Consider the following 25892-nt stretch of genomic DNA (forward strand, 5'->3'; position numbering starts at 1 on the left):
TCATCCCCCCCCTCTGCACATTGGTAGTACACAACGTGGGGATGCAGGGGGTCCACAGAATTGCCAATTAGGAAACATATAAAGTTATGAAAGGGTAAAAGTAAAAGTAGAAGCGAAAGAGATAAAGATAAAACAAAGTTAACATGTGCACGTGGATTATTGCTTACCGACACTGAAGCGTGCATAACCTAAATGCGGTGCACGGCTGCTTAACCACACTCGCCACTTGCCTGCAAAAAAAAAAAAATTGGGCCCCCCCGGGATACTGTTAATATGAACATTCGGTGTGCATCTTGCGGGTGATTTTTTTTTTTTTTTTTAGCTATTTATTATGACCGCTTAGCGCAGGGATGGATTTGTTACCACTTTTCAGGGGGGAGCCCCAACAAGGTGTAGGAAACAGGGCACGTATCCCCTCGTAACAACCCACTGCCAGTAGCTGAAGCACACGCGTCTTCTCCGGAGCGGCCACAACGCAAGGAACAAAACAACAAATTAACCAGCAGGGTTTTACTTGTCAGAAAAAAAAAAGAAGCGGCACCCCAGAACCATGAGGACACTATGGCCACCCACAAAGGGGAGACGCCTCTACAGCATAAAAATTATTGACAAGGTGACAAAGAAAAGTGTAAAAATATATGAGCATTCTTCTTTTGGGCGAAATGGGAAGGGAAAGAAATCCAACGAGGGGCGTTGTCCACATGACGATGGTGAGAGTATGCCTCCTACTGAAGGGGGACTTACGTGGGGAGAGAATCACAGGGGGACACCCATAGTGGGCGTTAAAAGTGCTGTGTGCAAAGTGGCCACAAGGAAGGCATCCATTTTTTATGAAAGCGAAAGAATTATTAAATGCGAAAGTGGAGCAGGCGGAGATGGAGGTATCAGCTTCAAGAAGTTTAAACGGAAGGTGTTGGGACCGTTGGGTATACCAAATGGGGGAAAAGGAGGAAACGGTGGTGACGTGTACTTACGTTATTGGGACCCTAAAGGGGGTGGTCCCCTCATCCCCAGGAGGAAGCGAAGAGGTGAAGACAAACATGTGTTCGTTAACAACCTGGCAGAGTTACCCTGCGTTATTTCTGCCACCAATGGAGCGAAAGGAAAAGCTAATCAACTGAGAGGGAAAAATGGAATGAGTGTTTTTTTACATTTAAACAAAATGTGTCATGTGTATAGACTGTTTCCTCGTGAGGGGGAAGAATCTACATCTACAAGGGTGGCACACACCGAATGTATAGGTGAAGCTTTGCACATTTTAGGAGGACACACATACGATAAACAGGCGACTTCCTTGCATGATGAACAGAGGGATCTACTAACGATGGGGAGGAAGAACCAATTGGCTAACCCCCACGTTAAGGGAGATCAACAAAATTTACTCACGTACAAATCCCAATACGAAGACAAAGTCTACAAGGTGATAAAAAAAGAAGACCCCATTTATGTAAAAAAAAATATGCACATTTTAAAGCAGCTAATCAGGATGGACAAACAAGTGGGCAGAGAAATATACATCGGGATGTTAAGTCCAAGTAACAGTTCACTTTTACTCTCCAAAGGTGGAGAAGGAGGTAAAGGGAACAACATGCAAGATACGTACACTTATGGAAAAGGAGCAAAGGGGACTACGTCCTACATAAGAATCGTTTACCGATGCATTAGTGACACTTGCTTTTTGGGGTTTTCCGGGTCGGGGAAATCCACTCTGCTTTCCTTGATCGCGCCGAAAATACACACGGTGAATAACTTGTATGTGCTGAAAAAGATTTTCTTCACAGATAACTTCCAGGTGTCCGTCGCGGACTTTGCGGGCGACAGCACAGAGGGTGGAACAGGCACATCGGATGGAAACTGCATATCAGGTGGAACCTGCATAACAGATGGAAATTGCATAACAGATGAAAGTCGCATAGCGGAGCAGAGCCCCCCCTTCCGCATCAGCCCCAACGTGGCTCACCACTTGGAACTCGTCCACCTCCTCGTCCTCGTCCTGGACATGCATCACGAGCTGATGCCCCAGTTTCGCGCCATCAGGTGAGCACTCCTCGGTAACGTAGCCCAATTAACCCCGTCGGTCATGTCACCCAATTCACCGTTTTACTTCATCACCGCTTTACTTCCCCACCTCAGGGAGGAACTGCGCCGGAAGGACGAGCGCCTATTCCACAAGCCATACATCGTTGCCATAAACAAGTGCGACGTCCATTTCACGGAGAAGATCAATCGGGCAGAGGAAGCCTACCGGGAGATAAAGGCCTATGGAGGGGACGACGTCCCCGTTTTTTTTATCAGTGCCAAATACGCAATGGGGATTGACAAATTCGTTACACACCTGCGGACGTGTGTGCAAAAGTTGAAGCAAGGAAAATGCTGAAATGACCAATTAATGCTTACGCAGTATAAACAAAAAAAAGAGAAAAAGCACGTTCCACAGTTAGAACGAAGGAGGAAATGGACAGATCAGTGCCATTTGACACGTTCCTACATGTGCACACATTGATGCGCATCCAAATGGGCAACTTCACACAACATTTTGGCTAGCTGTATGAACAGGTCAGGCAAAAAAAAAGGAAAAAAAAAAAAAAAAAAAAAAAAATCAAACGTAATTTAACAAATGGTCCCTCCCCTGGGGTATTTACCAAAGGGGGGCAGCGCCATGGCGAGGAAGGCGTGAAAATTTAAAAGTAATAAATGGCGGATAACAAAAAAAAAAACGGGCGGGTCAAAAAAACGGAGCAACTAAAAAATCAAGCACCCCAAAACGGATTAACAAAAAAACGGAGTAACAAAAAAATGGGATAACAAAAAAAATTACAACAGACGCGTTGCCGGTATGCACACGCGCAACGGCGAAGTTGAACGTAGAGGTCACTTCGTAACCACCCTTGGTGACGAACTCCCCCCCTAAATTCCACTGAGGGAAGCGTGGTCCCTCACCTGGTCCTGCATTTGGCCCCCTACTTTGAACGCCCCATTTTCCACAAAGCTTGGGTCCGCATTTATTCTAGTCTTCCCCTTAACCAGGGAGGAAAACTTCACGTACTCGTTCGAAGCAGGAGGCAAATCGACGTTGCCCCTATTTTGGTAGGAATAATTCAAACTAGCGTTATAAAACTTGTTTGTCTCTCCAGGGAAATATTTTCTGGAAAATTGATCCGAATAAATGTTCCTAATTTTGCAAATTTTGCCAAAGTTCGTAGTGCCTTCATTGGGCAGTGGTGTTCCCGTGTCAGGTGTGCAATTGAAAAACTTCCTGAACTGTGGCTTCTTCACTTCTCTGTGGTTTCCATAGGACGTTTCTACATCTCCGTATTTGACGAATGCGTTTTTTTTATTTTGCTGGTACGGAAAGTAACTGCTTTGGAGGAAATTATTTTTCGTGCCTCTGTTTTGTTTGTGGAGCACCGTGTCAGGAGTTCTTCCCAAGTAGGTGGTCACATGGTTGTCCATCTTGTCGACCATTGCGTAGCTACTGTCAGTTGTGCGTCTTTGCGTTTCCCTTTCTGTTCCGGTTTCTCTCTGCTGGTATCCCTCCTCCATGGGGTTAAAAATCTGGTGGTTATTATTATTCTTCTTCCTTTCCTGATTGAACCCCCCATTTGGGTCAACATATTTATTCCTCTTAAGTATGCTCCTGCTCTTAAAAGCATGTTCGCTTTTGTCATTTCGGTAGTTAAAAAAGCTGCTGCCATTTGGGGTCTGTAACTTTTCCTGTCTTACCTTGTTGACCGTAGTAATAACGTTTCGAAAATTTTTTCCCTCATTTTTTGGGGAGAAAAAGAGGCCTTCTCCTTTGGCATGATTTTTGACGCTTAAAAGGTCTGCCAGTTGTGAATTGCTATCCATTTCGTTTTTTTTAAAAAAATTTTTCTTCACGTCATTTTCCCTCTTGTAGCCTTCCCGTAGGTTGTTGGGGCGTCCTGTATAAGACGTATTGGCACACGTGAATGAGTTCCTGCTTTCGAAGGGGTTGTACTGCCTCTTCCCTAGGTTGATCTCCTTATCGTTGCACTTGTAGGTAGCTCTCTTTTTGTCGCTCGGGGGGTAATTGTGCTGGTGGGTGTACTGCTGCCCATACTGCCTAGTGTACTGGTGAGTATAATGGCGGTCATACTGGTGGCTATACTCACTTTGGGTAACACTATTAACGGGGGTGTCTTCTCTGCAGTTTCCCCCTACATGCTGTACTTCGTCACTGGTGGGGCGATAGGTGAGCGGCTTATTTAACCCTCTGTTTGGTTCTTCCACGTGGCCGCTTAAGGGGGGAAGCATTCCATCCGTCTTCACCTCGGTACTTGGGCCTACACTTTCTTGACCAACCTGGTTTGCCGGGTGGACATAACAACCGTTTTCACTTCTATCCGGGGTGTCCCTCATCTGTGTGTTGCTGTCTCCACTGTGGTAATCGGCAACAGAGTCACTGTTACCCGAATTGTTGCTCCCCCCGTTGTTGTTATTCGCAACAGTGGTAGTTGTAGTGGTAGTGGAGTTGCTGCTATTGTCGGTCTTTCCTCTCACTCTGTTCAGGTCACAGTTCATGAAGTCCGCTTTTTTTAAGTACGTACAATTGAGCGCATGTTGTATGTCTGCTGCCTGGTGTGCCGGTGCCTTCTCACTTGAAACAGCGTCACTGCTTGGGAAGCCATTTTCTCCCTCCACATGGTACAGCTTACCATTGGAATGGTTTAATGAGTCATTCTGATCATGGTCCGATTTTTCATCCTTCGTGTTCTGAACTTGTTCGTTTACCAAATTGTTCGTGCCATTTTGGGGGGGTCCCAACGGATTGGCGTTTTTTCTCCAGGAGGTCGTATCGATGGAAAGGCCCTTCACTTGATCGCCTTTGAAACGGTTTCCAGTTTGGTTACCAGCGTAGCTCTTAGAAGGTGCTAACTCTTCAGCGAGTTTGTCTTGCGTTCCATAAATGGACGTGTCCCCATGTGGTTGCTCCTTCTTAGTAACGTTCATTTTGTTATCTGGTTTGGTCGACAGTTCTGTCCGCCAGAGCTTGGTCTCCCCCCTGTGCATGTTTGTATTTTTTCCCTGCGTCAAATTATAGGTATTAAAATGGGCCTTGTTACCTCCCATGGGGAGATGCTCTTCACTTGTTCCCTCCGGTGGGCTACACTTCTTGTCGACGCTGCATGCAGTGGTGCTGCTACCCATTGGGGGCACTCCGTATGGGTTCTTCTCATCTATGAACCCATTATCTGCATCCAACCGAGTAGGTTCACACATGTTCAGCTCATCCGATTGGCAGTAGTCTCCATAGGGGGTAATTTCCTCTCCCCCTTTGGACTTGTACAGGTGCCCTTTTGCATTTTTCCCTGTCTGGGAAGTATCATCCGAAATGTTGCAATATTCACCAGGGATGCTATTTTGGACAAGTTTGCAATCGCTCTGTTGCTTTACCGCTCCGTCGAAGGGTTCAAGCTTTTTCTCGTATCGTGTGTGCTGCCCGTTTTGCTTCACATTGGTGATTACGCAAGGGGGGGGATAGTTTGGGGATTGCATTGGACGCCGCTCGGGAGATCCTCCTTCGGGAAGAACTTCCCCCCCGTGGGCCACCAACGAAGAATCTTTAATAAAGCTTTTCGTCCTTTTGCCCAAATGGTATGTCAGTGAGTGACTTCCCCCTTGGTTCTTTTTCACATATTGGAAGCAATTCTGCCTGACTTTGTTCAGATCAAAAGGGGACTCACCCGAGTGGCCCTCTTCACCCATCCTGTTGGTAACAAGTTCCGCACTGGTGAAAGCCCCTTTCTCGTAAAAGCCATTCTTTCCAAACGGTCTAACAACTTTTGGTCCCTCCATATCTATCACATTGGGAGAAGAATTGCAGAATTTAGGATCCCCCTTGAAACGGAGAAATTTATTTCCTGGTGATCCTGTGGGGACATCTCTTGCAACACTTCCCATGGAGGGATTATTCTTTAGGAAGACCCCCTTCGTGTCATTCGACTTGCCCTCACCATCCTTCTGTTCAGGAACGTCCTCCTCGTTAAACTTGCTCCTCCAATTATTGCTGCTTTTACTTCCTTGCTCGAAGAACATTTTGTAGTTTTTTCTTTTCCTTTTGTACTTTTTAATTAGGGTGAAAATGTTGACTAGCGGGGGGAATACTACCTTGTTTGCTGTAGCGGCAATGGCGTTGTCCTGGGTGGAATCGGACAGTGGTGAGTACTGCCATATGTTATCCTGTTGATTGTGACCCTCGTCTGCGTGATCTCCTTCACGCTGATCCTTCGCACCTGCGAAAATCTCCCTTATGCCCCTCAACTTTTCAGCGTGTGCATCTTCCGCATCTAGGTCCATGCGATACAACATGGTGAGGACGCTGCTTGATCCAGTGGGGTTCTCTCCATGGGGGTGTTTCTTAACTTCTGATGGTGCTTCGTCACCTCCATTTGGGTTTCCTTCCTCTGGTGAATACCCCCTTCGTGACAAAGTCGAAAGGTGCATGTCGTTCCTCTGCTTTGAACCTTCCCCGATGGAACCCTCCTCCTGGTCTGCACAAAACTGCGCTACATCTTCCATGTCTAAGAATGTAGACCCATCATCCTCCTCACCCTCCAGGGTCATTTCTATGCTTTCCCGAATGAACAACGGGAGGTTCTTCAAATTTCTGTAGCTGAGGTCTTCCCTTTTTTTCATTCCCCTCGGTTTAGTTGCGTCTTTGTTCATTTGCCACTTGGTTGCTACGTTGGAGTTTGGGTCAGTTTGGTCCTGCTCACTGGGGAATGTCCCCCCTTTGCTAATTGACTCCTCTGTTGTGTTAACATGGGCATTTCTATACATTTGAATGTGTTGGTTTTTTTCTTTTTGATTTTCCGTCTGGATGGGTGAGATTGATGGTGTGGGGCCCGCGTTTTCACTTCCCCCCTGGTGGTTAAGTAGCTCATTTGTGTGTCTTCCTCCGGGTAGTGGATCACTCATCGAAGTTGCTATTTCATCCACGGATGCTTCTTCTTCGTCTTCCCCCTCTTCCGCACTGTAGCTATCAAACTCGTGATGATCGATGAACTCGAGGAAGGATCCCACATTGATGCTCTCCTTTTGGAAGATCCTGCAGTTGTCCGGGATTCTATACTTCTTATGCTGAATGTGCGTCCGGTGCATGTTGCAGTTGGGGATGTATAGCTTGTAATGCTTACTAAACGGTTCGGCTAGAAGCAGATTTTGAAGCTTCTTGTAACCGAAGTGGAGGCTGTTCAGCTCCTTCTTAAACTGAAGAATAAACTGTTGCTTCAGTTGGGCCAAGACAAGTCCATTGGGCTTATGATCAACCAACAGAGAAATAATTCTCATGACTTCTCCTAAGGTGTCACAAAGCTCATAGTTAAAATTTTTTATTTTTGGGTATAAGTCATCTGCGCTTTTTTCGCATGCAGAAACGGGGAGGAGAATCCTCTGTGAATAGACGAATATGCCTTTGTGTATAGCTAGCTGTACTAGGTGTATAATATCTCCTAACCGCTTGGATTTGAAGTGCTTAATTTCGTGCTTCAGTTTGGCTGCGAATGCATATCTCCCTCCGTTGAACATGTAGGACTTGAGTTTCTTGGTGGTGGGTGAGCAGAAGATGCACTCGCTGCCGTCTTCGCTTCGGCCCGGTTGTGGGTTCACAGTCGCATCGGCCGTCACATCGGTAGCAACGTTTGCATCCACTTTGGTAGCCACTTGGGTAGGTTCTTCCTCCGTGGCCGCCTCGCTGAGCGCCGCAGCAAAAGCCACACTAGCTGGGGAGAGCAGCTCCATATGGGCATCACTACCCGATTTGTCTTCTCCAAAGGGGAAGTCCACATTGGATGAACAACCCTTCTGCGCTACGTCACTTTCATCGACCAGTTCGTCAGGCAATTTGTCGTTCTTTCCATCTTCCTGGTGGACGACACACCCATCAGTGCCTAGCTCGGTGGTGCCATTTTCGCTGTGACGTACCTTCCCCTGTTCTTCCATCATGGCAGGAAGTGTTGGTGAGGAAGGGTCACTTCCCTTGTCGTCATTCCCTTCCTTCCTGTATTGCATCATTTTAATGGCAAATCTGTGAAGCAGAATCCAGTCCTTCTTGGTGAAGGTATCATTTAAATTGTGACTGTCCACAAAGCCTTGAAAACCTTTCGGTTCCTCGTTTAGATAGATGACGCACCCTATTTCCCCCTTCACTCTTACCTCAATTTGTATACTACACAGGTTGGTTAGTTGTCTCAGAATATAAGCCACCTCAGATGCAGACCAGAAATTGTAGTTGACGTAAATCTTCATCTGGTTGGCTACATCTCCAAGGTACGATTTGATCCCCTCCTGGTATAAGAATAAGACTGATTTGTAAAAATAATATTTGAGCTTAAAAAAAAAGGCATCTAGATCTAGATCCTCTTTCTTAATAATTAGCAGGACCTTTTTCAGCCACGTGTTCTCAATGGTAGGTTCTATAACGTACTTGCTTGTGCAGAAAATATTTTTCCTTATCAAATCTACGTAGGTGCACTCCCCATCAGACATGTCAACCCCCCCAATATGTGAAGACTGCTGGTCTGTATCCACCTTGTCGTAATTTATCGGGATCTGCTTCTGAGCCTTAGTACATGGATACCACCCACCTTGGTTGTTGTAAACAATCCAGGTAAGCCCCCCTTTGCGGAAGCTACTAACCGTTTTAACGTTGTTAAACACGTAGGAATGGTGAATGCTCGACTTGGTGAGCTCATCCAGGATTAGCAAATCCTCATCCGAGAAGAGGATGTCTCTGTTCATAATTTCGTTGATCTGCTTTAGGTAGATACCGTCATCTATGTTTAGACACGCACTGCACAAATTTAAACTGAAGTTTTTACTTCCTTTTTTTTTCCTACTGCTTGGTTTGGCATTATTGGAGAGAAGCTCTACCATCGGGTGAACCTTCTGATTCATGCTGGTGGTGTTTCTGGGAAGGCCCTCCACTGTCATCCCTTTTTTAGGCTTCTTTTTTAATCCAATACTGAGACATACATTCAAGCTGGTAGATGTCCTCATATCAGGGGATAGACTTCCCAACTCCGTTGCGTTATACTTGAAGCAAGTGCTATCTACAGATTCGTCCGACTTGGACAGGAAGCTCCTTCTTCCTTCTCTGCTTACTGCATTTAGGACGTTTCCCCTGGGTCGCTTCTCTGTCATGCTTATTAACGAGGCACGTCCATCCTGCCGTGGAGATGCGCACAATGTAGGGGGGGTGCAAAACGCATAGTTGTACGGAACAGAACCTCCTGCAGGGGTAACTCCATTGTAGAGTACCTCCCCCGAATACTTCACCACGGATGGTTCTTCATTAATCTGTGGTGGGGGTACATTCACCTGAGGAAGTAGACCACTTCCACGAGGTACTCCCTCCCTACGTTTCTCATAAACTGGCCTGCCAAATGGTTGGTCCCCTTTTGAACTTGACCCGAAAGGTCCAAATTTTGAGGGGGGTTCTTTCTTCAGAAGATTTAGCCTCTGCTCATAGGGGGTGAAGAAACTGTTGTAAGCTCCGTTCCTGTAGTTTTTTCTTTTTCCGGCAAATTCGAGGTTTCCTTTTTCTCTCGTGGGGGGTTTTGCCAAATATTTCACCTGGTTGTAATTGTCCTGATGACCGCTACCATTACCGTTGCTGTTGTTTTCCATTCTGTTGATAAGACTAATGCTGTTCTGCAGGGGGGATGGTCTCACTTCAAACGGTTTGACGGTGTTATCGAAGGGGGGATCTACTTTGCCCTTTTGCAGGTTTTCAACAGGATTCATGACAACCTGTTCTGTCCGCTGTGACGACACGTGAATCTCTCCTCCGTTCTGTTTACCCCCCACCCGTGGGGTAAAAACCTGATTCTGCATTTCGCTTCCGTTTTTTTCTTCCTTCGATACGTCTACTTTGTCGTCACAACGCCGTTCTGAACACCCAGGAGGGGTCTCCTGTATCATGTCCGAAGCGGCCATACCATTATTACACCCTGGAGGGAAGTTCAATTCGTTTGCTCTATTCAGCACAGCATAGGAGTTTCTCTCGTTCCTATAAGTACGTGCCAACTTGGGGCCACTCATCTTATACTCTCCATAAGAAGACCTTCCACCGGGATTGGGAATGGTCGGATCTTGGACCAGCATGCAGTTTTTACTTCTCCCCTCTCTGTGGAAACCGAACTTGTTCATGTGGCTGGATTCTCCATTTTCATTGAACGAATGAGTGACGCTATTCATTTGGATCCTATTTGGATGGTTACTCACTACTGCACTCACTGGTACATTTATTGGCTGGTTAACAACCGGGTAGTAGTTCTTTCCCTCCCCTTGGTACTTACTATTTCCATGCAACCTGGTGAAGGTAACATTTGAATTCTTCATTTTGCTCATGGGGGTCAAACCTTTCCTATCCTCATTTGTGTTCCTCCTTCGGGTACCTTGGTACGTCGTGCCGTTAATGAGGTGGTGCTTATTCTGACCCTGCACGAGGGGCACGCTTCGGATGGAGGGGACACTTCCTTGGGGCTGCTGAGTTAGGTTCGTCTCGGCACTCTCGTAACGCTCCATTTGGCTGCTTTTCTCCTTACCAGTGTGTTGCTCTCTTGCGTTGTCTTTCCCTGCTAGTGGGGTGATATAGCACAGACGTCTATTGGAAGCGTCTTCCTCGGTTGGTTTTGCGGTTTTATTTAATTACGCTGGACGGGTGGTCAGTGGAGTATACGTTCGTATCTTTTTCTTTTGTCTATCGCGACGCGTGAACAGGTTAGTCGAGCTGACTGTCAATCTCGCATAAACGGGAGGACTCTCCAATTTGGAATGACATACACAAAAAAAAAAAAAAAAAAAAAAAAAAAAAAGGAACAAGTGAACAAACGGTGATATTCAAAATGAAAGGGTGTCTAGCTGCCCGAACGGGAAGGACAACAAATCAAAGTTAATATGACAGGTAGACATACAATGGAAGAATGGCTTCCTCGCTACCGATTTAACAGGTAGTACTTTGGGGGAGGACGTAGCCCGTACGGAAAAGTAATGCACAATGAATCACAACGAATTGAAAACAAAAGGTGTATTCATAACGGGGCAAACAAAATGGACAACCCAATTGGGTAGTGGTGCTTACACACGTGAGTACACACACATGCATGCACCAAAGCTGCTATATTCTGTGCGTTGAGGCAATTTTTCCTCTTCGCTCAAATCTACTAATCTTAAAAAGGATTAAAAACAGGGGCACAGAAAAAAAAAAAAAAGAAAAAAACACGCATATATATATGTACACGTGAACGGACTGCTGCTACCGCGATGTTGTGGAACTTCCACACGGTGTTGCTCTTCCGGCTGGTTATGCTGTCCCGGATGAGGACGCTAACGGGATGGCAACAAATGGGGCAGTTCAAGTGGGATCAGCTCTGCACCCAACGGGGCGGAATAATGTAACAAAACAGAGCTACGCGCAACGTAGTAAAACAACGGACGGGAATCAAACTGCCGACAAAACAAACGAACCCACGTGGAATGCAGTTCGATGCGATTACTTGGAGTGTAAAAACAAAAAGACAAGTGGCAGATGGATTCTTTAGGAAAAAGATTATAACATTGAAACGGACGTATGCCAAGGTATGCACGTGTGTATGGACACAAATGTAGATTCACTCATGTGTGTCTTCCAACGATGGCTTTATTTAGGATCAGCGGACAGGTGGAAAAAGCACACGTAGAAAGGATACACATGTGGGTATGCACTCACTTGGGCGTGCGCGGAAAAGCTTAACAAAACTGGAATCAATACAAAACGGAAGGTGTGCCACTTGTGCCAGTTGATTTCTCCTCCACCCACGTGCAGCATTAGTATTATCCAATGCTGGCAGCTTCATTCATTTAAAAACAAAAGCTATTCTGTGGACAAAGGTGGTCTCGTGTAACTGATGAACCATTCAAATGGGACATGCATCAAAAGCTAATTCAATTTTTTCGATGAATAAAACAAAATCGGCTGTGCTATTTAGGTATGTAGTGCAAACTGGACGTGTTATTAGTCGCACAGTGAAAAAAAAAAAAAAACGGGGGGGAGGCAGAGTGAGCGGATCAAACGGTAGACATATATAGCACATGTGGGTGTGGCGGCCACCATGCTAGGGATGCACCTCCCAAGGAAAAACAATTAATCAGTGCGTAGGAAAATACGTTTCGAAGACGTCTATCAAATTAAGAATACGCAAGGGGATATATCACGTTGGAGGATAGCACAATTGCAAAGAAACGGTTTTGTAAAATGAGACAGGGGTCATAATATCGGAATGGCAAGGGGGCGATTAACAAATGGAACAAACGTGGAACATTCGGTACTCGGGTTGACTCTCCAAATGGTGACGTACCCTTCGGAAACGTTGCACTCCTTTGGGGGTAACAAATTGGAGCGAGATCGGTCGAAGTGGGACAAAGACAAAAATCTGCGCAAATGGTTGTTAGCGCAATGGCGGTTTGTACACTGGTGATAGGCGCGGAAAATGGATTAACCAAACGGATAAAACAAATCGGGACAAAACGACACGTAAAAAAAAGGGACTGACAAATGGATTGGACGGAGACAGGGAAAGGGGCCATCAATTAAGCAGTTAACAGGGTTGCTAGCCGGGCTTCCAAAACGGAAAAAACAAACGAACGCAAGAAATGTAATTATTACAAACTTTTCATTCAGTCCAGAGAATACGTATTTAATTAATCCACTCGGAAAAGAAAAAAGAGAAAAAAAATAAAATAAATAAAAATGAAATAAAATAAAATAAAAATGTGTAACAAGCTAACTAATCGGCAGGGAATACACACACAAAAAAAAAAAAAAAAAAAAAAAAAAAAATCCATGCATGCATGCGTATACATATACACAATACCTTTTGGCGATTATGTTGCTGGCAGAGTGGGTATTAGCGCATGCTTTGTGCGTATGTTACGCATATTTACGGAAAAATATTTCGCATACTTTGGAATACTTTGACAAACGTTACTTACGCACACTTTGCACACTCGCACGCTGCTGATACGGAAAGGCGTACACAAAACAGGGCATGCGGAATGATGAGAAATGTGTAAGGATGAGATGAAAAAAGAAATCAGGCAAACAAAGGAGGACAAGAACGCATGGATAATGAATAATGTGTGTTACGTGTTGTATAACTGCCGTGAAGTCGTCATTGCACGCACATATTTGCATAAGCACAAGATCTAAAAGTATTTTTTTTTTTTTTTTTTTTTTTTTTTTTCCCGGGTGAGCAATTCTTGGTGTACCATTCTGTGCGAAAACATGGGCGATCTTCACTACGTGCATGTCATTGAAGGCCTTTTCGGTTTTGGCAAAATTGCCCTTTTTTTTTGTTCGCCATACATGGAGTGAATAGCACTCTGGTGGTATGTGAGCTGGATGATATTCCTCCTGTCCAACTGGAAACGTGGGGGAATAAGATGAGTGCGTGTGTGCATAGGGGTTAGGCACTTGACCGCTTAACCGCTTAACGGGACAACAGATCAACGCTTCAAGTGGCAAACGCAGGGGCGTGTAAAAGGCTGCCTCTCACAGGGGCGTTACAAAAAAATAAAAATAAAAAGTGACCACCTGTGAAGCGCCGTATGGTTGGCTGAACAGAACGTGATAAAACTTGGGGGGCAAATATTTAAGTCTTGCCAAACGGACGACGCAAGGCGTTACGGGGCAGAACTGCCCTAACGGAATGCAACTGAGCGGCCCATTGTTAGTTGTCTCCGTACTGCTCAACTTTTTTCTCTGTGCACACATTTGGAGTGCCCCTTCCCCCCCAAAAGAGCGCCCATTGGGTGGAGAAAAAAAAAAATATATATATCCGCGCAACTCCACCATCTGACAGTCTCCACCAATAGTGTTGTCAAAAAAATGGGAATACGTTAAGGCAATTCTCCCGTTCGGTTGCACTGCGCAATGCGCTTGGGTTTAGCGTACGCTCCTCTCTTTTTCCTTTTTTTTTCCCCTCTTTTTTTTTTCGCTTTTATTCCTGCCTCTCTGCACAATCTGCTCTTGAAAAAAGGAACCCCGCGCAAAAGGCATGGGCTTTCCCCCCCAACTTTCATCCCCTTGAAGAAATGCAAAAGGAAGGGGAGAGACCATAAAGGGGGGTTTAGACATAATTTTACTTTTCCCAGCAGAAATTTTTTTTTTTTTTTTTTCCCAAATTTGCGATTGCAATATTTTGTCCAGTGCACTACGCTTTGAGGCGCACTCTACGCGTGGAACTCTCGTTATACGTCCCATTGTATTCCCCGCATGGTCCTCCCCGCGAGGCAGTTTCGCCCACTACGTACACATGCATGTGCACAAGTGGGAGCCCCCCAAAGGTGACACACAGAAAACTTCCTCTCCCTGCTTGAAGGAGAATCTCACCTTTGGGGGGAATTCTCCAAAACAAAAGCGCGGAAAAAAAAAAAAAAAAAAAACATACAAACATACATATGAACATATGAACATGTATATACTGCATAGTGCTCTTTTATTTTATTTTATTTTTTTTACTTTATGCCCTTTTAACGAACTTTGCACATTTTTATTTCCCCCCCGTGGAGTTTTCGCGCAATTTCACACACACTTGGCTCGCATGCCAACTTTAAGCAGGCCGACGGTCTACTTCTCCCAACCGGGAAGGGCCACTCCACCCCCCGGTTTACAGCAACTTGGAGGCACTCCCCAGAGGTGAGGAACATCTCAGACGGGCAGGCACGCATCCGCCTACACGGGAGGATACACGTACGCGTGCTCATGTGCATGTGTGCGCGAACGCGGTAGACGCAGCGCTGTGGTGAAAACTGCCTATTCGCAAAAATCAGCAGAAGGGAAAAAAAAAAAAAAAAAAAAAAAAGGAACTCCTTTTGTTCAGCGGAACTGGACTTATGTAGCCTCCCCCACTTGCCTGATCACCTGCTTACTCGCATGCGTGTCGTGTTGAAGCGAACTAGTGGCGAAATTTTCCAAGGAATTGTTCCCTCTCCCTCCCCTTGTGTATCATCCCACTTCGCAGTGATAAGGCTATAATGTTCGGGTCGTCACTGCGGCGCGCTAGAGGCACGGTTGTAATGGACGGGAACCTGCCAACATGAATTCAGGACTGAACTTCCGTGAGTGTTCCATCTCGCACGCAGACAGTGCAAATGGGGACTCACGTGCGAACGAAAATGACTACAGCTGCCACACGTACGGCGTCGGCAGCGAAAAGAGGAGTGACTATGGAGACAGCACAAATGATCCCTCAGCCATGATGTATATGCCACATGTAAACTTGATAGGGAAAGGGGCATACCCTGTGGGAGGCCCCAAAATAAATATAATCTGCACAGCTCACCGAAGCTGCAGTGAAGTGAGTATGGCTGATGAAAGCGCGAATGCGTCAGAAAGGGTGTCCAGAAAGGCGCCCGAAAAGACGTCCGAAATGGGCAGCGCCATCACACGCAATAACAACCCGAACGGGGCGGTAAAAAGTTCACTCACGAAGAAATTGGAGAAAAATCTAGACATGAGTTTTATATACAATAAGTACGACCAGAATGGATTGCTCTATTGCAAGGCTATTAAGTTCCTGATGAAAAGCGAAACGAAACATAATTACGTAAAAACGTTGACAGTCAAAATTAACAGTCTTAAAAGCATCGGGGGGAAGCAGTACATGCGGCTGGAGCTGTCCGATGATACGAATGAGTTGTTTTTTTACTACCTGGATTTGTATGAAGAGAATTACGAAAGCATAAAACGGGAACAGACGCTGGTTATTAACTTTGATTTGTTTCCATTTAAATTTATCGACTTGTTGGAAGAGTGTGTGCTCGAGAATGAGCAATGTGAAAAAGTGGAGGACCAGAGATTGCGCGCCGTTCTCATGCTGGACGGGGGTGGTAAAATGCCCGAAAGGGATGCACACAATTATGGCAACAATGGGAATGACAATGGGGGGGGAAAAGTCGGTGGATCCTACCCCTACTACAACAATAATCAGAACACTGCATATAACAGTGGGGGAAGTAATAATCCAAGTTATTATAGACCATATACCTACAATCGCAACAACGATAACGAGGAGAAAAATGCAGAATGCGCAGTTCTCAATTTGGTCGAAATTAATCAGTTTAAAGAGCTCACTCATTTGTCCCTCCAGCTTAAGCGAGCTGACCATGAGAATGTAATTAGCTACCTGTGCAATAATATAAAATATATGAAGGCGTACAATGGGGAAATCATCACGAAGCTGAATGAAGAAATTGTACAGAACGGGCAGAACATGGTCCAAATTAACAGTTTGCAAAAAACGATTGAAAATTTGGAAAAAAATATTGACAATCTAAAATGCGACTTTAACAATACGCTGAATAATGATATAAATAAGTTGAGAAAGGAACACGAAAGGATCATCGAAAAGAAAGAAGAAAAATTCCACTGCGAAAATGAAGAACTGAAGAAGGATGTGGAAAATTTGAAAAATAAATTTACACAATTAAATGAAATGAACCAAAATTATGAACAAAAAATTTTTCACCTGAACGGCAAGGTAAAAAATTTGAAAAATGAATTGGAAGAAAAAAACACAAACTTTGTAAAATTGCTGAAGGAGAAGGAAGACATTGAGTGTGCAAAATGTGAATTGGAAAAATATAAAAACACATTTACTGTTGAATTTAATAATCTCAAAACGAAATACGAAAAGGAATGCGAAAGTAATATCTCCAATAGCTCCAGCTTTGAAAGCATAAAAATTAGCAATTCCAATTTGGAAACGGAACTGAAAAAATACAAAGACAGGAATGGAAAACTCGAGAAGGAAATAAACATTGCCATTGATGAGATTAACAAGGGGAATGACATCATCACGAAGCTTCAGACGCAGTTACGTAAAATGAAGGACAAACTGAAAAGCAAGACGATGGAGCATATCAACGTGGAGAAAGTCAGTTCCCAAAATATGAGCGAAATTGGCAAGCTTCAAGGAGAGGTCAAATCATTGCAGGATAAGCTCGCCCAGCGTGAATCCGCAGAGGAGGCACTCCGCAGGGAGGTCGACGCTTTGCAGCGCCGCAACGATGAGATGGCCAAGGAGTTGAACATATCTCGGGAAGGTGAGCATCCAGCTGCTTTTATGCGTGGCTACCAGTTGAGCGTGCATCAACTATACAAATCGCTTCCCCCCCACTACGTACCTACAGTCAACCTCCGCCTGAACAAAGAAATAACCAACAACAACCTGGACATGTACGCCGCCAAGCTGAACATGGGCGGGCCCCCCAACGTTGTACCAGGTGAGGCAAAGGCGAAAAGGCCCTTCCCACTTGGCCAATTGCCCTGCCGTTATTTAATTAATTGATTTGATTTGATTTGCTTTATTTTTGCCGTGACCCCCCCGCAGGCGCCAACTTCCGCGTCGACACGAACCTGCTTGACAAAGATTTGTTCACGAAGTTGAAGGCGAACTTGAAGAGCTCCACGACGCCGGGCCCGGGACCCGCGTACGGCATGGACGGGTAGGCCATCAAGCGAAAAAAAAAAGGGAACGAAATGGAAAAAAAAGCAAACAAAATTACAACGATTGGAGCGGCAACGCCTCCACTGAGCAAGTCACGCATACACACACAAACGTGCGTGCACCTCCCCCCGCAGAAACATGAACCTCAATTTAATGAATGGGAAAATAGACACTCTGGGTAAGCAGCAGCATGCACAAATGAGGCACCACGGAAGGAGAACACTTAACCACACATACACACATGTCTTCTCAGCACTTTTTCCTTTATAATTATTCCCCCCCTTTATTTTTTTTTTCTTCACTGGCAGACATCAATGACAGGTACAGTAAGCCTGTGAAGTTTATTCCCCCCGGAATTTGACCTCCCACTGCGGCGACCTTCCTCGTGAGCAGTATGTTCATTTTTTTTTACGTCTTCAATTTGCGTGGCCATCAACATGGTGATCACCCTGGTGATTAACCTCATGATCATTTTTAAGTGCCCTTTTTTAAGTGCCCTTTTTTAAGCGTCCATTTTTGCGTGCCTACTTTGCGTGGCCATATTTTGCGCCGCGTACGTCGCCCCTTGTTTTTGTGTTCAACTTACTTGCCCGACGTGCGCGGTAGACTTATTCGAATGCACACCCTCTATTGGTGACAGTATTAGGTGATACTTTCTTGAGTTACTTCCCTGTGGGTATCTTCTCCACTTGTGGGGGATCTTTCTGTGTTCCTTCTCCCAACCTTTGGTACGCTTGACACCCCTTGGCGACCAACGCGGAGAGCGCAAAGAACATCAGAATATTCTTGCTGTTTTTGAAAAAGGCCATGCACTTCTCCCTGTCGTCCAGCGAAGTCTTACTAATGCAATGCAACAAGTAGAGCACATTGCAGGTCGACATGACGTAGTAAGAGTAGTGCATATCGAAGAGGTATCCAGACAAATAAAACAGATAAATCATGTTAACGGCTAACAGTTTCGAATACTTCAATGTGTTATCCCCCCATTTTATAGCCAGCGACTTCAGGTTCAACTTTATGTCATCCCATTTATCCTGGTGAGCATATATCGTATCATATATTATGGTCAGATAACACAAAGGCAAAAAGCTGACACATAGGGGAAGCACATTCGCAGCGAGGTCTATATTCACGCTGCAGGAAATTAAAAAGCCAAGATTAAAGGTGATCGACAAATAGACCTGTGCGTAGTAAGTTATTCGCTTCATTAAAGGATACGAAATGATGAACGCGGTGGAAAGTAATCCTGTGTAAATGGTCTGCGGACTAAACTGAAAGAGGGTTAGGAGAGACAATGCCGAGTGGATACCTAGGTAGGTAAATGCTCTTGTCATCGTAACGGTGTTATTTGCTAGTGGTCTGTTTTTTGTTCTCTCAACATGTCTGTCATATTTTCTGTCAAAGAGGTCATTTATTATGCAGCCAACGATACGGCTATTCAGACTGCCAAAGGCAAACAGGGCGATGTCTCTTCCGATTTTGTATATAGACTCCCAATTGAGTTCATTCCCTGGGGTGGTGAATAGACTTTCCACTGGCAGGGTTAGGAAGTAACCATAAAGGGCTGAGTTCAGGAGAAGGTGTACCCCTGTTGGGATGTGCAGCCTAGATAACGTTACATATGCAGTTAGGTTCTGCTTTACCTTGTCGGGAAGCTGGATGGCCGTCACCCAATTGGCGTAGCATCGAACGCTATGGTTACGGAGGTTATTGGAGGGGTAACTTGCTGGATTGTTCACATGGTTCCTTCGATTTATCATTGATCTTCCCCCGTTCGAGTTGTCCTTACGTTGGTTACTTCCTGTGGGATCCACCCCCGTGGACGCAATGCCAGCAACACTTCTTCTTCTGCATATGCCGGCCGTTCCATTGCACCTTGGGGGAAAGCCCGTCTTTTTCCCTTTCCCTGCGTGGAGAACAAACATGGGAATTACTCCCTTCACAGGAATGCTCTTCATCGATGGGGTGCCCCTGGATAGACTGCGTACTGTTTGCAGAGCCCCCATTCTGGGGCGGGGGCTAATCCGCTGGCCCCATTTCGGGGCCCCCCTTTTGTTGAGGAGGTTCCCCAAGTGTACATGCATCCCTTCTGCCGTTTTGAATCGCTAGCCGGGTTGGCAACACGGATGGTGTTTCCAATGTTGGCGTCCTTACAGCGGTTGCTGCGATTGGCGCGTCGGTGAGGTCATCACGCTGGTCACCTGACTGTGACAACATTTGCCCACACCTGAGCGGCACACTTGCGCCACGACGGAGAGTCCTTGGAGCTTTCCGCGATTTGATAAAATGTGCGTTTGGATTGGTTTTGCATTTTACGGGGGTATTTATTGCGCTACTGTTCTCGTGGTGACTGCCTGTGTTGGGTTTGCCGCGCTTCGGGCAGCGCTCTTTTTTTTTTTTTTTTTTTTTTTTTTTTTTTTTTTTCGCGTCCCGTTTTTCTCGACGAGCTTTTTCCTCGCCGGATATTTTTTATTTCTATTTAATTTTGCCGCGAAGGCTAGCTCGTTGGTATTCCCCCCATTTGACTATTGCTTTTCCACCTGTTCCCATCTTCGAAGCCACGTGCAGTGTGACGCATCGAACGGAAAATGAACCCCTCCCTTCGTCCCCAACGCACGCATGATATGCTTCTTTTCTGCCTGTGCGCGTGGGCCCACGGATAGAGGAGAGGGTGTTCCTTCCACCAACTTTGTTGCAGGTTCCACGCAGCTGCTCTTCATGTTGTGATAAGATTCCACTGGGCTTACCCCTCTGTTTCGGATGACATGTTTGCCCAAGGTGGTGAGGACAAGTAGCTCAGCAGCGGTGTAGCCAGAACCAACGGAAGGGAAGCAAAACATAAAGGAAGAAGGGGTGCGCCGTAAAGCTCCTCACCCTAAGGCAGATCCGAAGAAGCAAAATGAAATTCGCTGAGAAGCTAAAACATCTGAAGGTGAAGTCATGGGAAGACAAATACATCGATTATAAGTTTTTGAAAAAAATTATAAAAAGGAAAAAAAATGCAGAAATATGTAGTTTATATGAACGGATTGAAAAAAACAACCAGGACGTTCTGGAGGTGTGTAACATACTCACCTCTGATAATTTAGGTGAAAACGGCAAAGATAAAAAAGGGGGAAAATATGAAGACGTCGAATGTGGGGATATCGATTTCACGTACCTCTTCTTCTGGGTACTACAAAGTTATATTAACATGGTTAGGGAACACTACGAACAGGAATTTAACTACCTGAACGACAAGGTCAATGAGATCAAGACGTTCCTCATGAGTGACAAGATTAACTTAAAAGACATGGATGTAATGAAGACCAAGTGTTTGCACATTTACAACATGTTTGACATTCTGAACAACTACCTGAACATTAATGTTCTTTCCGTTTATAAAATTTTGAAAAAAAAAAACAAAAAGGAGAAGCTCTCTACTTCGCTGGACTTGTATCAGAAGTACTGCAACACGTTGCACCAGATAAGCCGCGAGGAGGAATTCAACGTAAGGAGGCCATTTACGTTTTCATGAGCGTTTTGGGAGGGGCCACTTTGTAATAGTGTTCTTTGCAGCTTTATCAGGCGGTACCTTCAACCATCCCTTTGTAACTGCTTCACGTTGTATAGTTCACCCGTTGTAACTGATCCCCCCCACCTGCTTAGGACAAAATCAAGTCGACCTACCTGTCCATCCAGAAGAAAAGAGGAGACAACTGCGAGAAGCTGGACTTTCTAAACTTCAAAATCTACCTCAAGAATAAAATAGAAAGCATCTGGCAGTACAGAGGCATCCTCTACACCCTCTGTGGTATTCTCATCATCCTCGTCATCAACACGATTATTCTACTCTACCTGAACAAGAACAACATAAACGTTAATACAATTTTGTCCATCCTGCCGATATATAGGCTGCTATACATTTTAAACTTTTTCTTCCTCTTCATCTTCGGCTCCTTTCTGTTCATGCAAGTCTACGGCGTCAATTTCACGTAAGCAAGCACATTCCTGCGTGTGGTTACGCTGCGTGAAGCACCTATACCTGTGGACCCTTCACATGTGATGACGCTTCTTCCTCCCCCCGCAGGTACATCCTCGACCTGAACAAAATTATTGTGGACGAATACTACTACCTGATCAACGTTGTGATTTTTCTCCTTTTCCTCACGACGCTCTCCTTGCTCGTCTTCCTACTGGACGTTCTCTTCAAGCTTAACATTTTTTCCAACATTTTCCATGTGTTCATCCTTTTTATTCTCCTCTTCTGCACCACAATCATTCCCGTTAATTTTTACAAGTACAAGGAGACCAACTTTGTTTTCTCTTCCCTTCTGCGGGTTTTGTCCAGCGGGTAAGTGGGAACAACCCCCAAAGTAGTGACATGGAATGTTCAAATTAATGCATGCACTAATGCGTCTTTCTATGCTTCATCACAGGACATACTTTTTTTTTTTTTTTTTCCCCCTTTTAAAGTATTTTCCTAGTTAATAGTGTCAACCTGCTGGACAACATCATCGGTGATATTCTGACGAGCCTATCGAAGACCTTCTCAGATGTGCAGTACTTCGTCTGCTTTTTGTTGTAAGTGGGACGGAGTGGCGTAGCGCTATCGTGGCGAAGTGTGTGTGCCATACTGGCTTATGACTCCTCACCCACCCCCCATTTTGCGTGTCTTCTTTACGTCACTTTTTCATTCCCCCCTTTTTGCAGAAACGGAATGAAGACAAATGCGCCTGCCAAGTGTCCAAGTATGTGGAGCTCCCCAGGGGCGGCATCTCCCATCGTTGCGAATTAGTTTTGTTTGACCATCCACTTGATCGTTAATTTGCCATCCATTTGACCATGCATGCACTTCCCCTCCCCCCCGCAGTATTGGAAGGCTACATCAACCCCGTTTTCGTGGGGCTCCCTTTTTATTTCCGCTTCTGTCAATGCTTAATCAGGTGCGAAAACTTGGCTGCCGCAAATGGGTTCAACGTTGGAGCAGTGGTTGTCACGCTGAACAAGTCGATGTGTCCTCCCCTGCACCGTCCCCCCAATTGGATCACCCCATCACATGTGGCTCCACTTTCCTTCCTTCGCAGATACAACAACGAGAGGGAGAAGATTCACATTTTTAACATGCTCAAGTACTTGTCCGGAATAGTCATCGTGATATGCACGTCCTTTAACTGGTGAGGGGGCAACCAGCTGTGTGGGCAACCTTTAAACTGGTCACCTTATCCACATGTCCACCTTGCACCTTTTAACACTGGCCTTTTATCCCCCCCCTCCACAGGGCCTACCTCGGTTTGGGCAAGAACACGAGCAAAATTATCCTCATCTGCGCCTACGTCGTGGGATCCTCGTACATGTATTTTTGGGACTTGTACTGTGATTGGGGGCTCCTCAAGGAGTACAACTATTTGTTAAGGTGACAACAAACGTGAGAGTTCTAGTTGAAGCCAAGGGGAGTAGTGTGTCCTCCCTGATGGAGGAGGAACAACAAAGCCAAGGTTGACAGTTGCAGAGACGATTTTTCCAAATGATTTTTTTTTTTATTTTTTCATTTCCCCCCTACAGGAAGAACAATAATTTGATGTACCCCCCGCATTACTACTACTTTGCCGGATTGCTAAATTTGGTAAAATGCGCCGCGGCGACGTCTACAGATCCTGACGTGGAGCACCCAGGATGGGGGTGTGTGCCCTGTTGATCGCTTAACCAACGCTGCGCTGTTTTGCTAATTCACCATTTGGCCGTTTCACCATCCTCCGTGCAGGTCTTCAGGTTGACGTGGGCCGTCACCCTCATGCCGATTACCATCTTCCAGCATAAGGTATCACCGCGGGAGAGGAAAAGTGGAAATTAAAAAAGAAAAAAAAAAAAAATTAATTAAAAAAATTAATTAAAAAAAGAAATAAGTTAACAAAGTGCAATCCCTTTCGAACGCATTTAATTTACACTTCCCCCCCTTGCAGGAAATAGACGCCTTCCTAATAACCTTCGTTTTGATGTTCATCGAAGTCCTCAGGCGATCAATAGTAGGCAGACTGAGCGGCCGTGTCGTACGTGCCTGCACAGGCGTGTATATATATAACACGAAGCGATTGCAAGTGCAGGTTAACATCATCACTCATTCACCCATTAACCACCCCCCCTTCGCAGTGGATTTGCTTCCGCCTGGAGAACGAACACGTGACAAATGCGTCCAAATACAGATCCATACTATGGGTAAGGCCCCAACAGGTCGAAAGAAGAAAAGGAAAAAGAGGACAGCTCACAAGGGAGACCCCGTTTCTATTTCTGTTTCGATTGCGGTGTGTAGGTTGGCTTTTTTTTACGTCATGTTAACCCCCTTCATCATGTCACTATTTCCCCCCTCCCCGCAGGTCCCAAAAATGACGAAGAAGAAAAAGTTTTGAAGCCCTCCCTCCGTTTTTTCGCCTAATTTTGCGCCCTCATTTGCATTTTATTTTTTCCTTTTTTTTTTCCCCATCAACAGTTGATGGTTGTTTGGTCTGTCTCACTGGCTGTACCCTCAGCGGGTCTCCTACTTAATCATCCCCGCGTATTTTTTTTCGCCTTTTTTTTTCTTCGATTCATTTTGGAGAACATTCGTAAGTAAAACTGCTAAAACGGCAGGAATTTTTTTTTTTTTTAAAACGTTGGGTGAAGTCGCCGCGTTGAATTGGGATAAATAAAAATGGGACAGCAAATGAGTCAACAAATAAGCAAACAAATGGCTAAACAAATGGCCAAACAAATGGGACAAATAAGAATGAACCGGGGCGGGTGGTTAAGAGTACGAACGGACGTACCCCCCCACGGTGTCGATAAAGGCCCGCACGTTTTCGATTCTCGACCCGGGTAGCATCCCATGGCCTAAGTTAGCAATGTACTTGTTCGTGTGGCTGATTTGGCTAAGCATCTGAGATGTATACTTCGATACGAGATTCCCATCATTTAGGAGCATTATGTGTGGGTCTAGAGCCCCCTGCAGGATAATTTTTCCGTCAAATAGGTTATAGTAAAAGGTAGACGAATTAGCAGCTAGCTGTTTATGTGTGATGGAGAGGACATCAATGTTGAGCTGCTTCACATCTGGATGGAAATTCTCCTTCACAAACAAAATGATGAATGCATGAGGTCTTAATTTCTTCACCGTATTAACAACTCTTTTTAAATAGGACAGACTGAACTGGGCAAACAAATTCGTGTCTACAACGTCTGCATTGCTATCGAAGAGTTGTACCACATCTGCTCCACTGTCGATCTGGTTGATTAGGTGACTTACACACACTTCACTTAACTTAAGCAAAATTTTATGTACCTCTTCTGGACGTTCATAGATCATTCTAAGGCTGTCTTCATATGTCCTCTTATTATTTTTCGTAAGGTAAGTAAAGAGAGTAAATGGTGATCCAGCGAACCCTAAAATGGGAACTGCATTGTTTATTTTACGCTTGGTCAGGTTGATGGCGTCATAAACGTAGTGCAAATTTTCTATAATTTGGTCCAGTGGGGGAGTTACTTCGTCGAACTGCGTGAAGGAGTTAATGGTCTTATCAAAAGTCGGTCCAACATTTTCAATGAATTGGATGTTCATCCCCATGGCAACAAAAATGATCAGTATGTCTGAAAAGATGACTAGCATGTCACAGGAGAATCGCTTGAGCGGCATAATGGTCACTTCGGAGGAGAGATCCGGGTTCTGGCACATTTCGAAGAAGTCGTGTTTGGTTCTCATTTGGCGGTACTCGGGCAGGTAGCGTCCCGCTTGCCGCATGAACCACACGGGGATCCTCTCCAGCGATTTTCCCATCTCCTTGTTCTCGATGACGCGGAGCACAAGGTCGTTCTTCGGCCGGCCAAACGCTGAGATGGTAATACAATGGTGGTGAAAATAGGTCATTAAGGAGGAGACGCGCTTCATATGGGTGAACATACAGGAAAGCGCAACACACATCGCACTGCTTGGTCAGATATACCTTGGTACTTGCTATTGTCCGGTCGTAGGAAGACCTCCATCCGGTCCTCGTCGCTGCTCAAACCATTGGACTCCATCCTGAACAAGCCGAAGGGTGCTTTCCTATTGTGCATGAAAAAGAGAAAGTCACGCAGGAAAAACGGAACCAGGGCACACACCAACGTTGTTCTCATATTAAGGGCGCACGCGAAGGCTATTTACCAGCACAGGTCAGACTAACAAGGTAACTCCCAAAGGGGGGGCATAGGCGACGTCCTTCCAATGCATTTACAATGATACAACAGGAGTATACATTTCCATTGGGGGGCCAAAAAAAAATCTATGTAGAATTTTATCAATTTAAAAAAAAAAAAAAAAAAAAAAAACACCTCTACGTGAATGTCGCTGCAACGAGTTCTCACCCCCCCCACACCCACTGTGCTACATTCCGA

General features: G+C 45.2%; 6 protein-coding genes across 6 annotated transcripts; 3 read left to right on the top strand and 3 right to left on the bottom strand.

The window, feature by feature from the left end:
* Positions 1-550: 550 nt before the first annotated feature.
* Positions 551-2377, top strand: PCOAH_00036230 (Uncharacterized protein; the record flags this gene model as incomplete). The annotated part of the gene is made up of 2 exons (XM_020060414.1): positions 551-2037; positions 2134-2377. The coding sequence occupies 2 exons, from the start codon at positions 551-553 to the stop codon at positions 2375-2377; spliced, it is 1731 nt and encodes a 576-aa protein (XP_019915811.1).
* Positions 2378-2907: 530 nt separating this feature from the next.
* PCOAH_00036240 (Uncharacterized protein) lies at positions 2908-10548 on the bottom strand (the record flags this gene model as incomplete). The annotated part of the gene is made up of 1 exon (XM_020060415.1): positions 2908-10548. The coding sequence occupies one exon, from the start codon at positions 10546-10548 to the stop codon at positions 2908-2910; it is 7641 nt and encodes a 2546-aa protein (XP_019915759.1).
* Positions 10549-15098: 4550 nt separating this feature from the next.
* PCOAH_00036250 (Uncharacterized protein) lies at positions 15099-17871 on the top strand (the record flags this gene model as incomplete). The annotated part of the gene is made up of 5 exons (XM_020060416.1): positions 15099-17106; positions 17194-17286; positions 17394-17508; positions 17645-17688; positions 17819-17871. 5 exons carry the CDS (start codon positions 15099-15101, stop codon positions 17869-17871), a joined length of 2313 nt encoding a protein of 770 aa, XP_019915614.1.
* Positions 17872-18172: 301 nt separating this feature from the next.
* Positions 18173-19516, bottom strand: PCOAH_00036260 (4-hydroxybenzoate hexaprenyltransferase; the record flags this gene model as incomplete). Its single annotated transcript, XM_020060417.1, has 1 exon — positions 18173-19516. One exon carries the CDS (start codon positions 19514-19516, stop codon positions 18173-18175), a length of 1344 nt encoding a protein of 447 aa, XP_019916059.1.
* An 893-nt stretch (positions 19517-20409) lies between these two features.
* Positions 20410-23896, top strand: PCOAH_00036270 (EXS family protein; the record flags this gene model as incomplete). The annotated part of the gene is made up of 13 exons (XM_020060418.1): positions 20410-21000; positions 21159-21484; positions 21580-21843; positions 21966-22073; positions 22203-22240; positions 22363-22435; positions 22577-22666; positions 22771-22905; positions 23055-23115; positions 23254-23310; positions 23453-23515; positions 23640-23705; positions 23864-23896. 13 exons carry the CDS (start codon positions 20410-20412, stop codon positions 23894-23896), a joined length of 1905 nt encoding a protein of 634 aa, XP_019915913.1.
* A 374-nt stretch (positions 23897-24270) lies between these two features.
* On the bottom strand, positions 24271-25634 carry PCOAH_00036280 (Uroporphyrinogen decarboxylase; the record flags this gene model as incomplete). Its single annotated transcript, XM_020060419.1, has 2 exons — positions 24271-25349; positions 25463-25634. The coding sequence occupies 2 exons, from the start codon at positions 25632-25634 to the stop codon at positions 24271-24273; spliced, it is 1251 nt and encodes a 416-aa protein (XP_019915539.1).
* Between the last annotated feature and the right edge of the window lie 258 nt (positions 25635-25892).

The sequence above is a fragment of the Plasmodium coatneyi genome, chromosome 11 (genome assembly GCF_001680005.1).
Source record: "Plasmodium coatneyi strain Hackeri chromosome 11, complete sequence".
Lineage (NCBI taxonomy): Eukaryota > Apicomplexa > Aconoidasida > Haemosporida > Plasmodiidae > Plasmodium > Plasmodium coatneyi.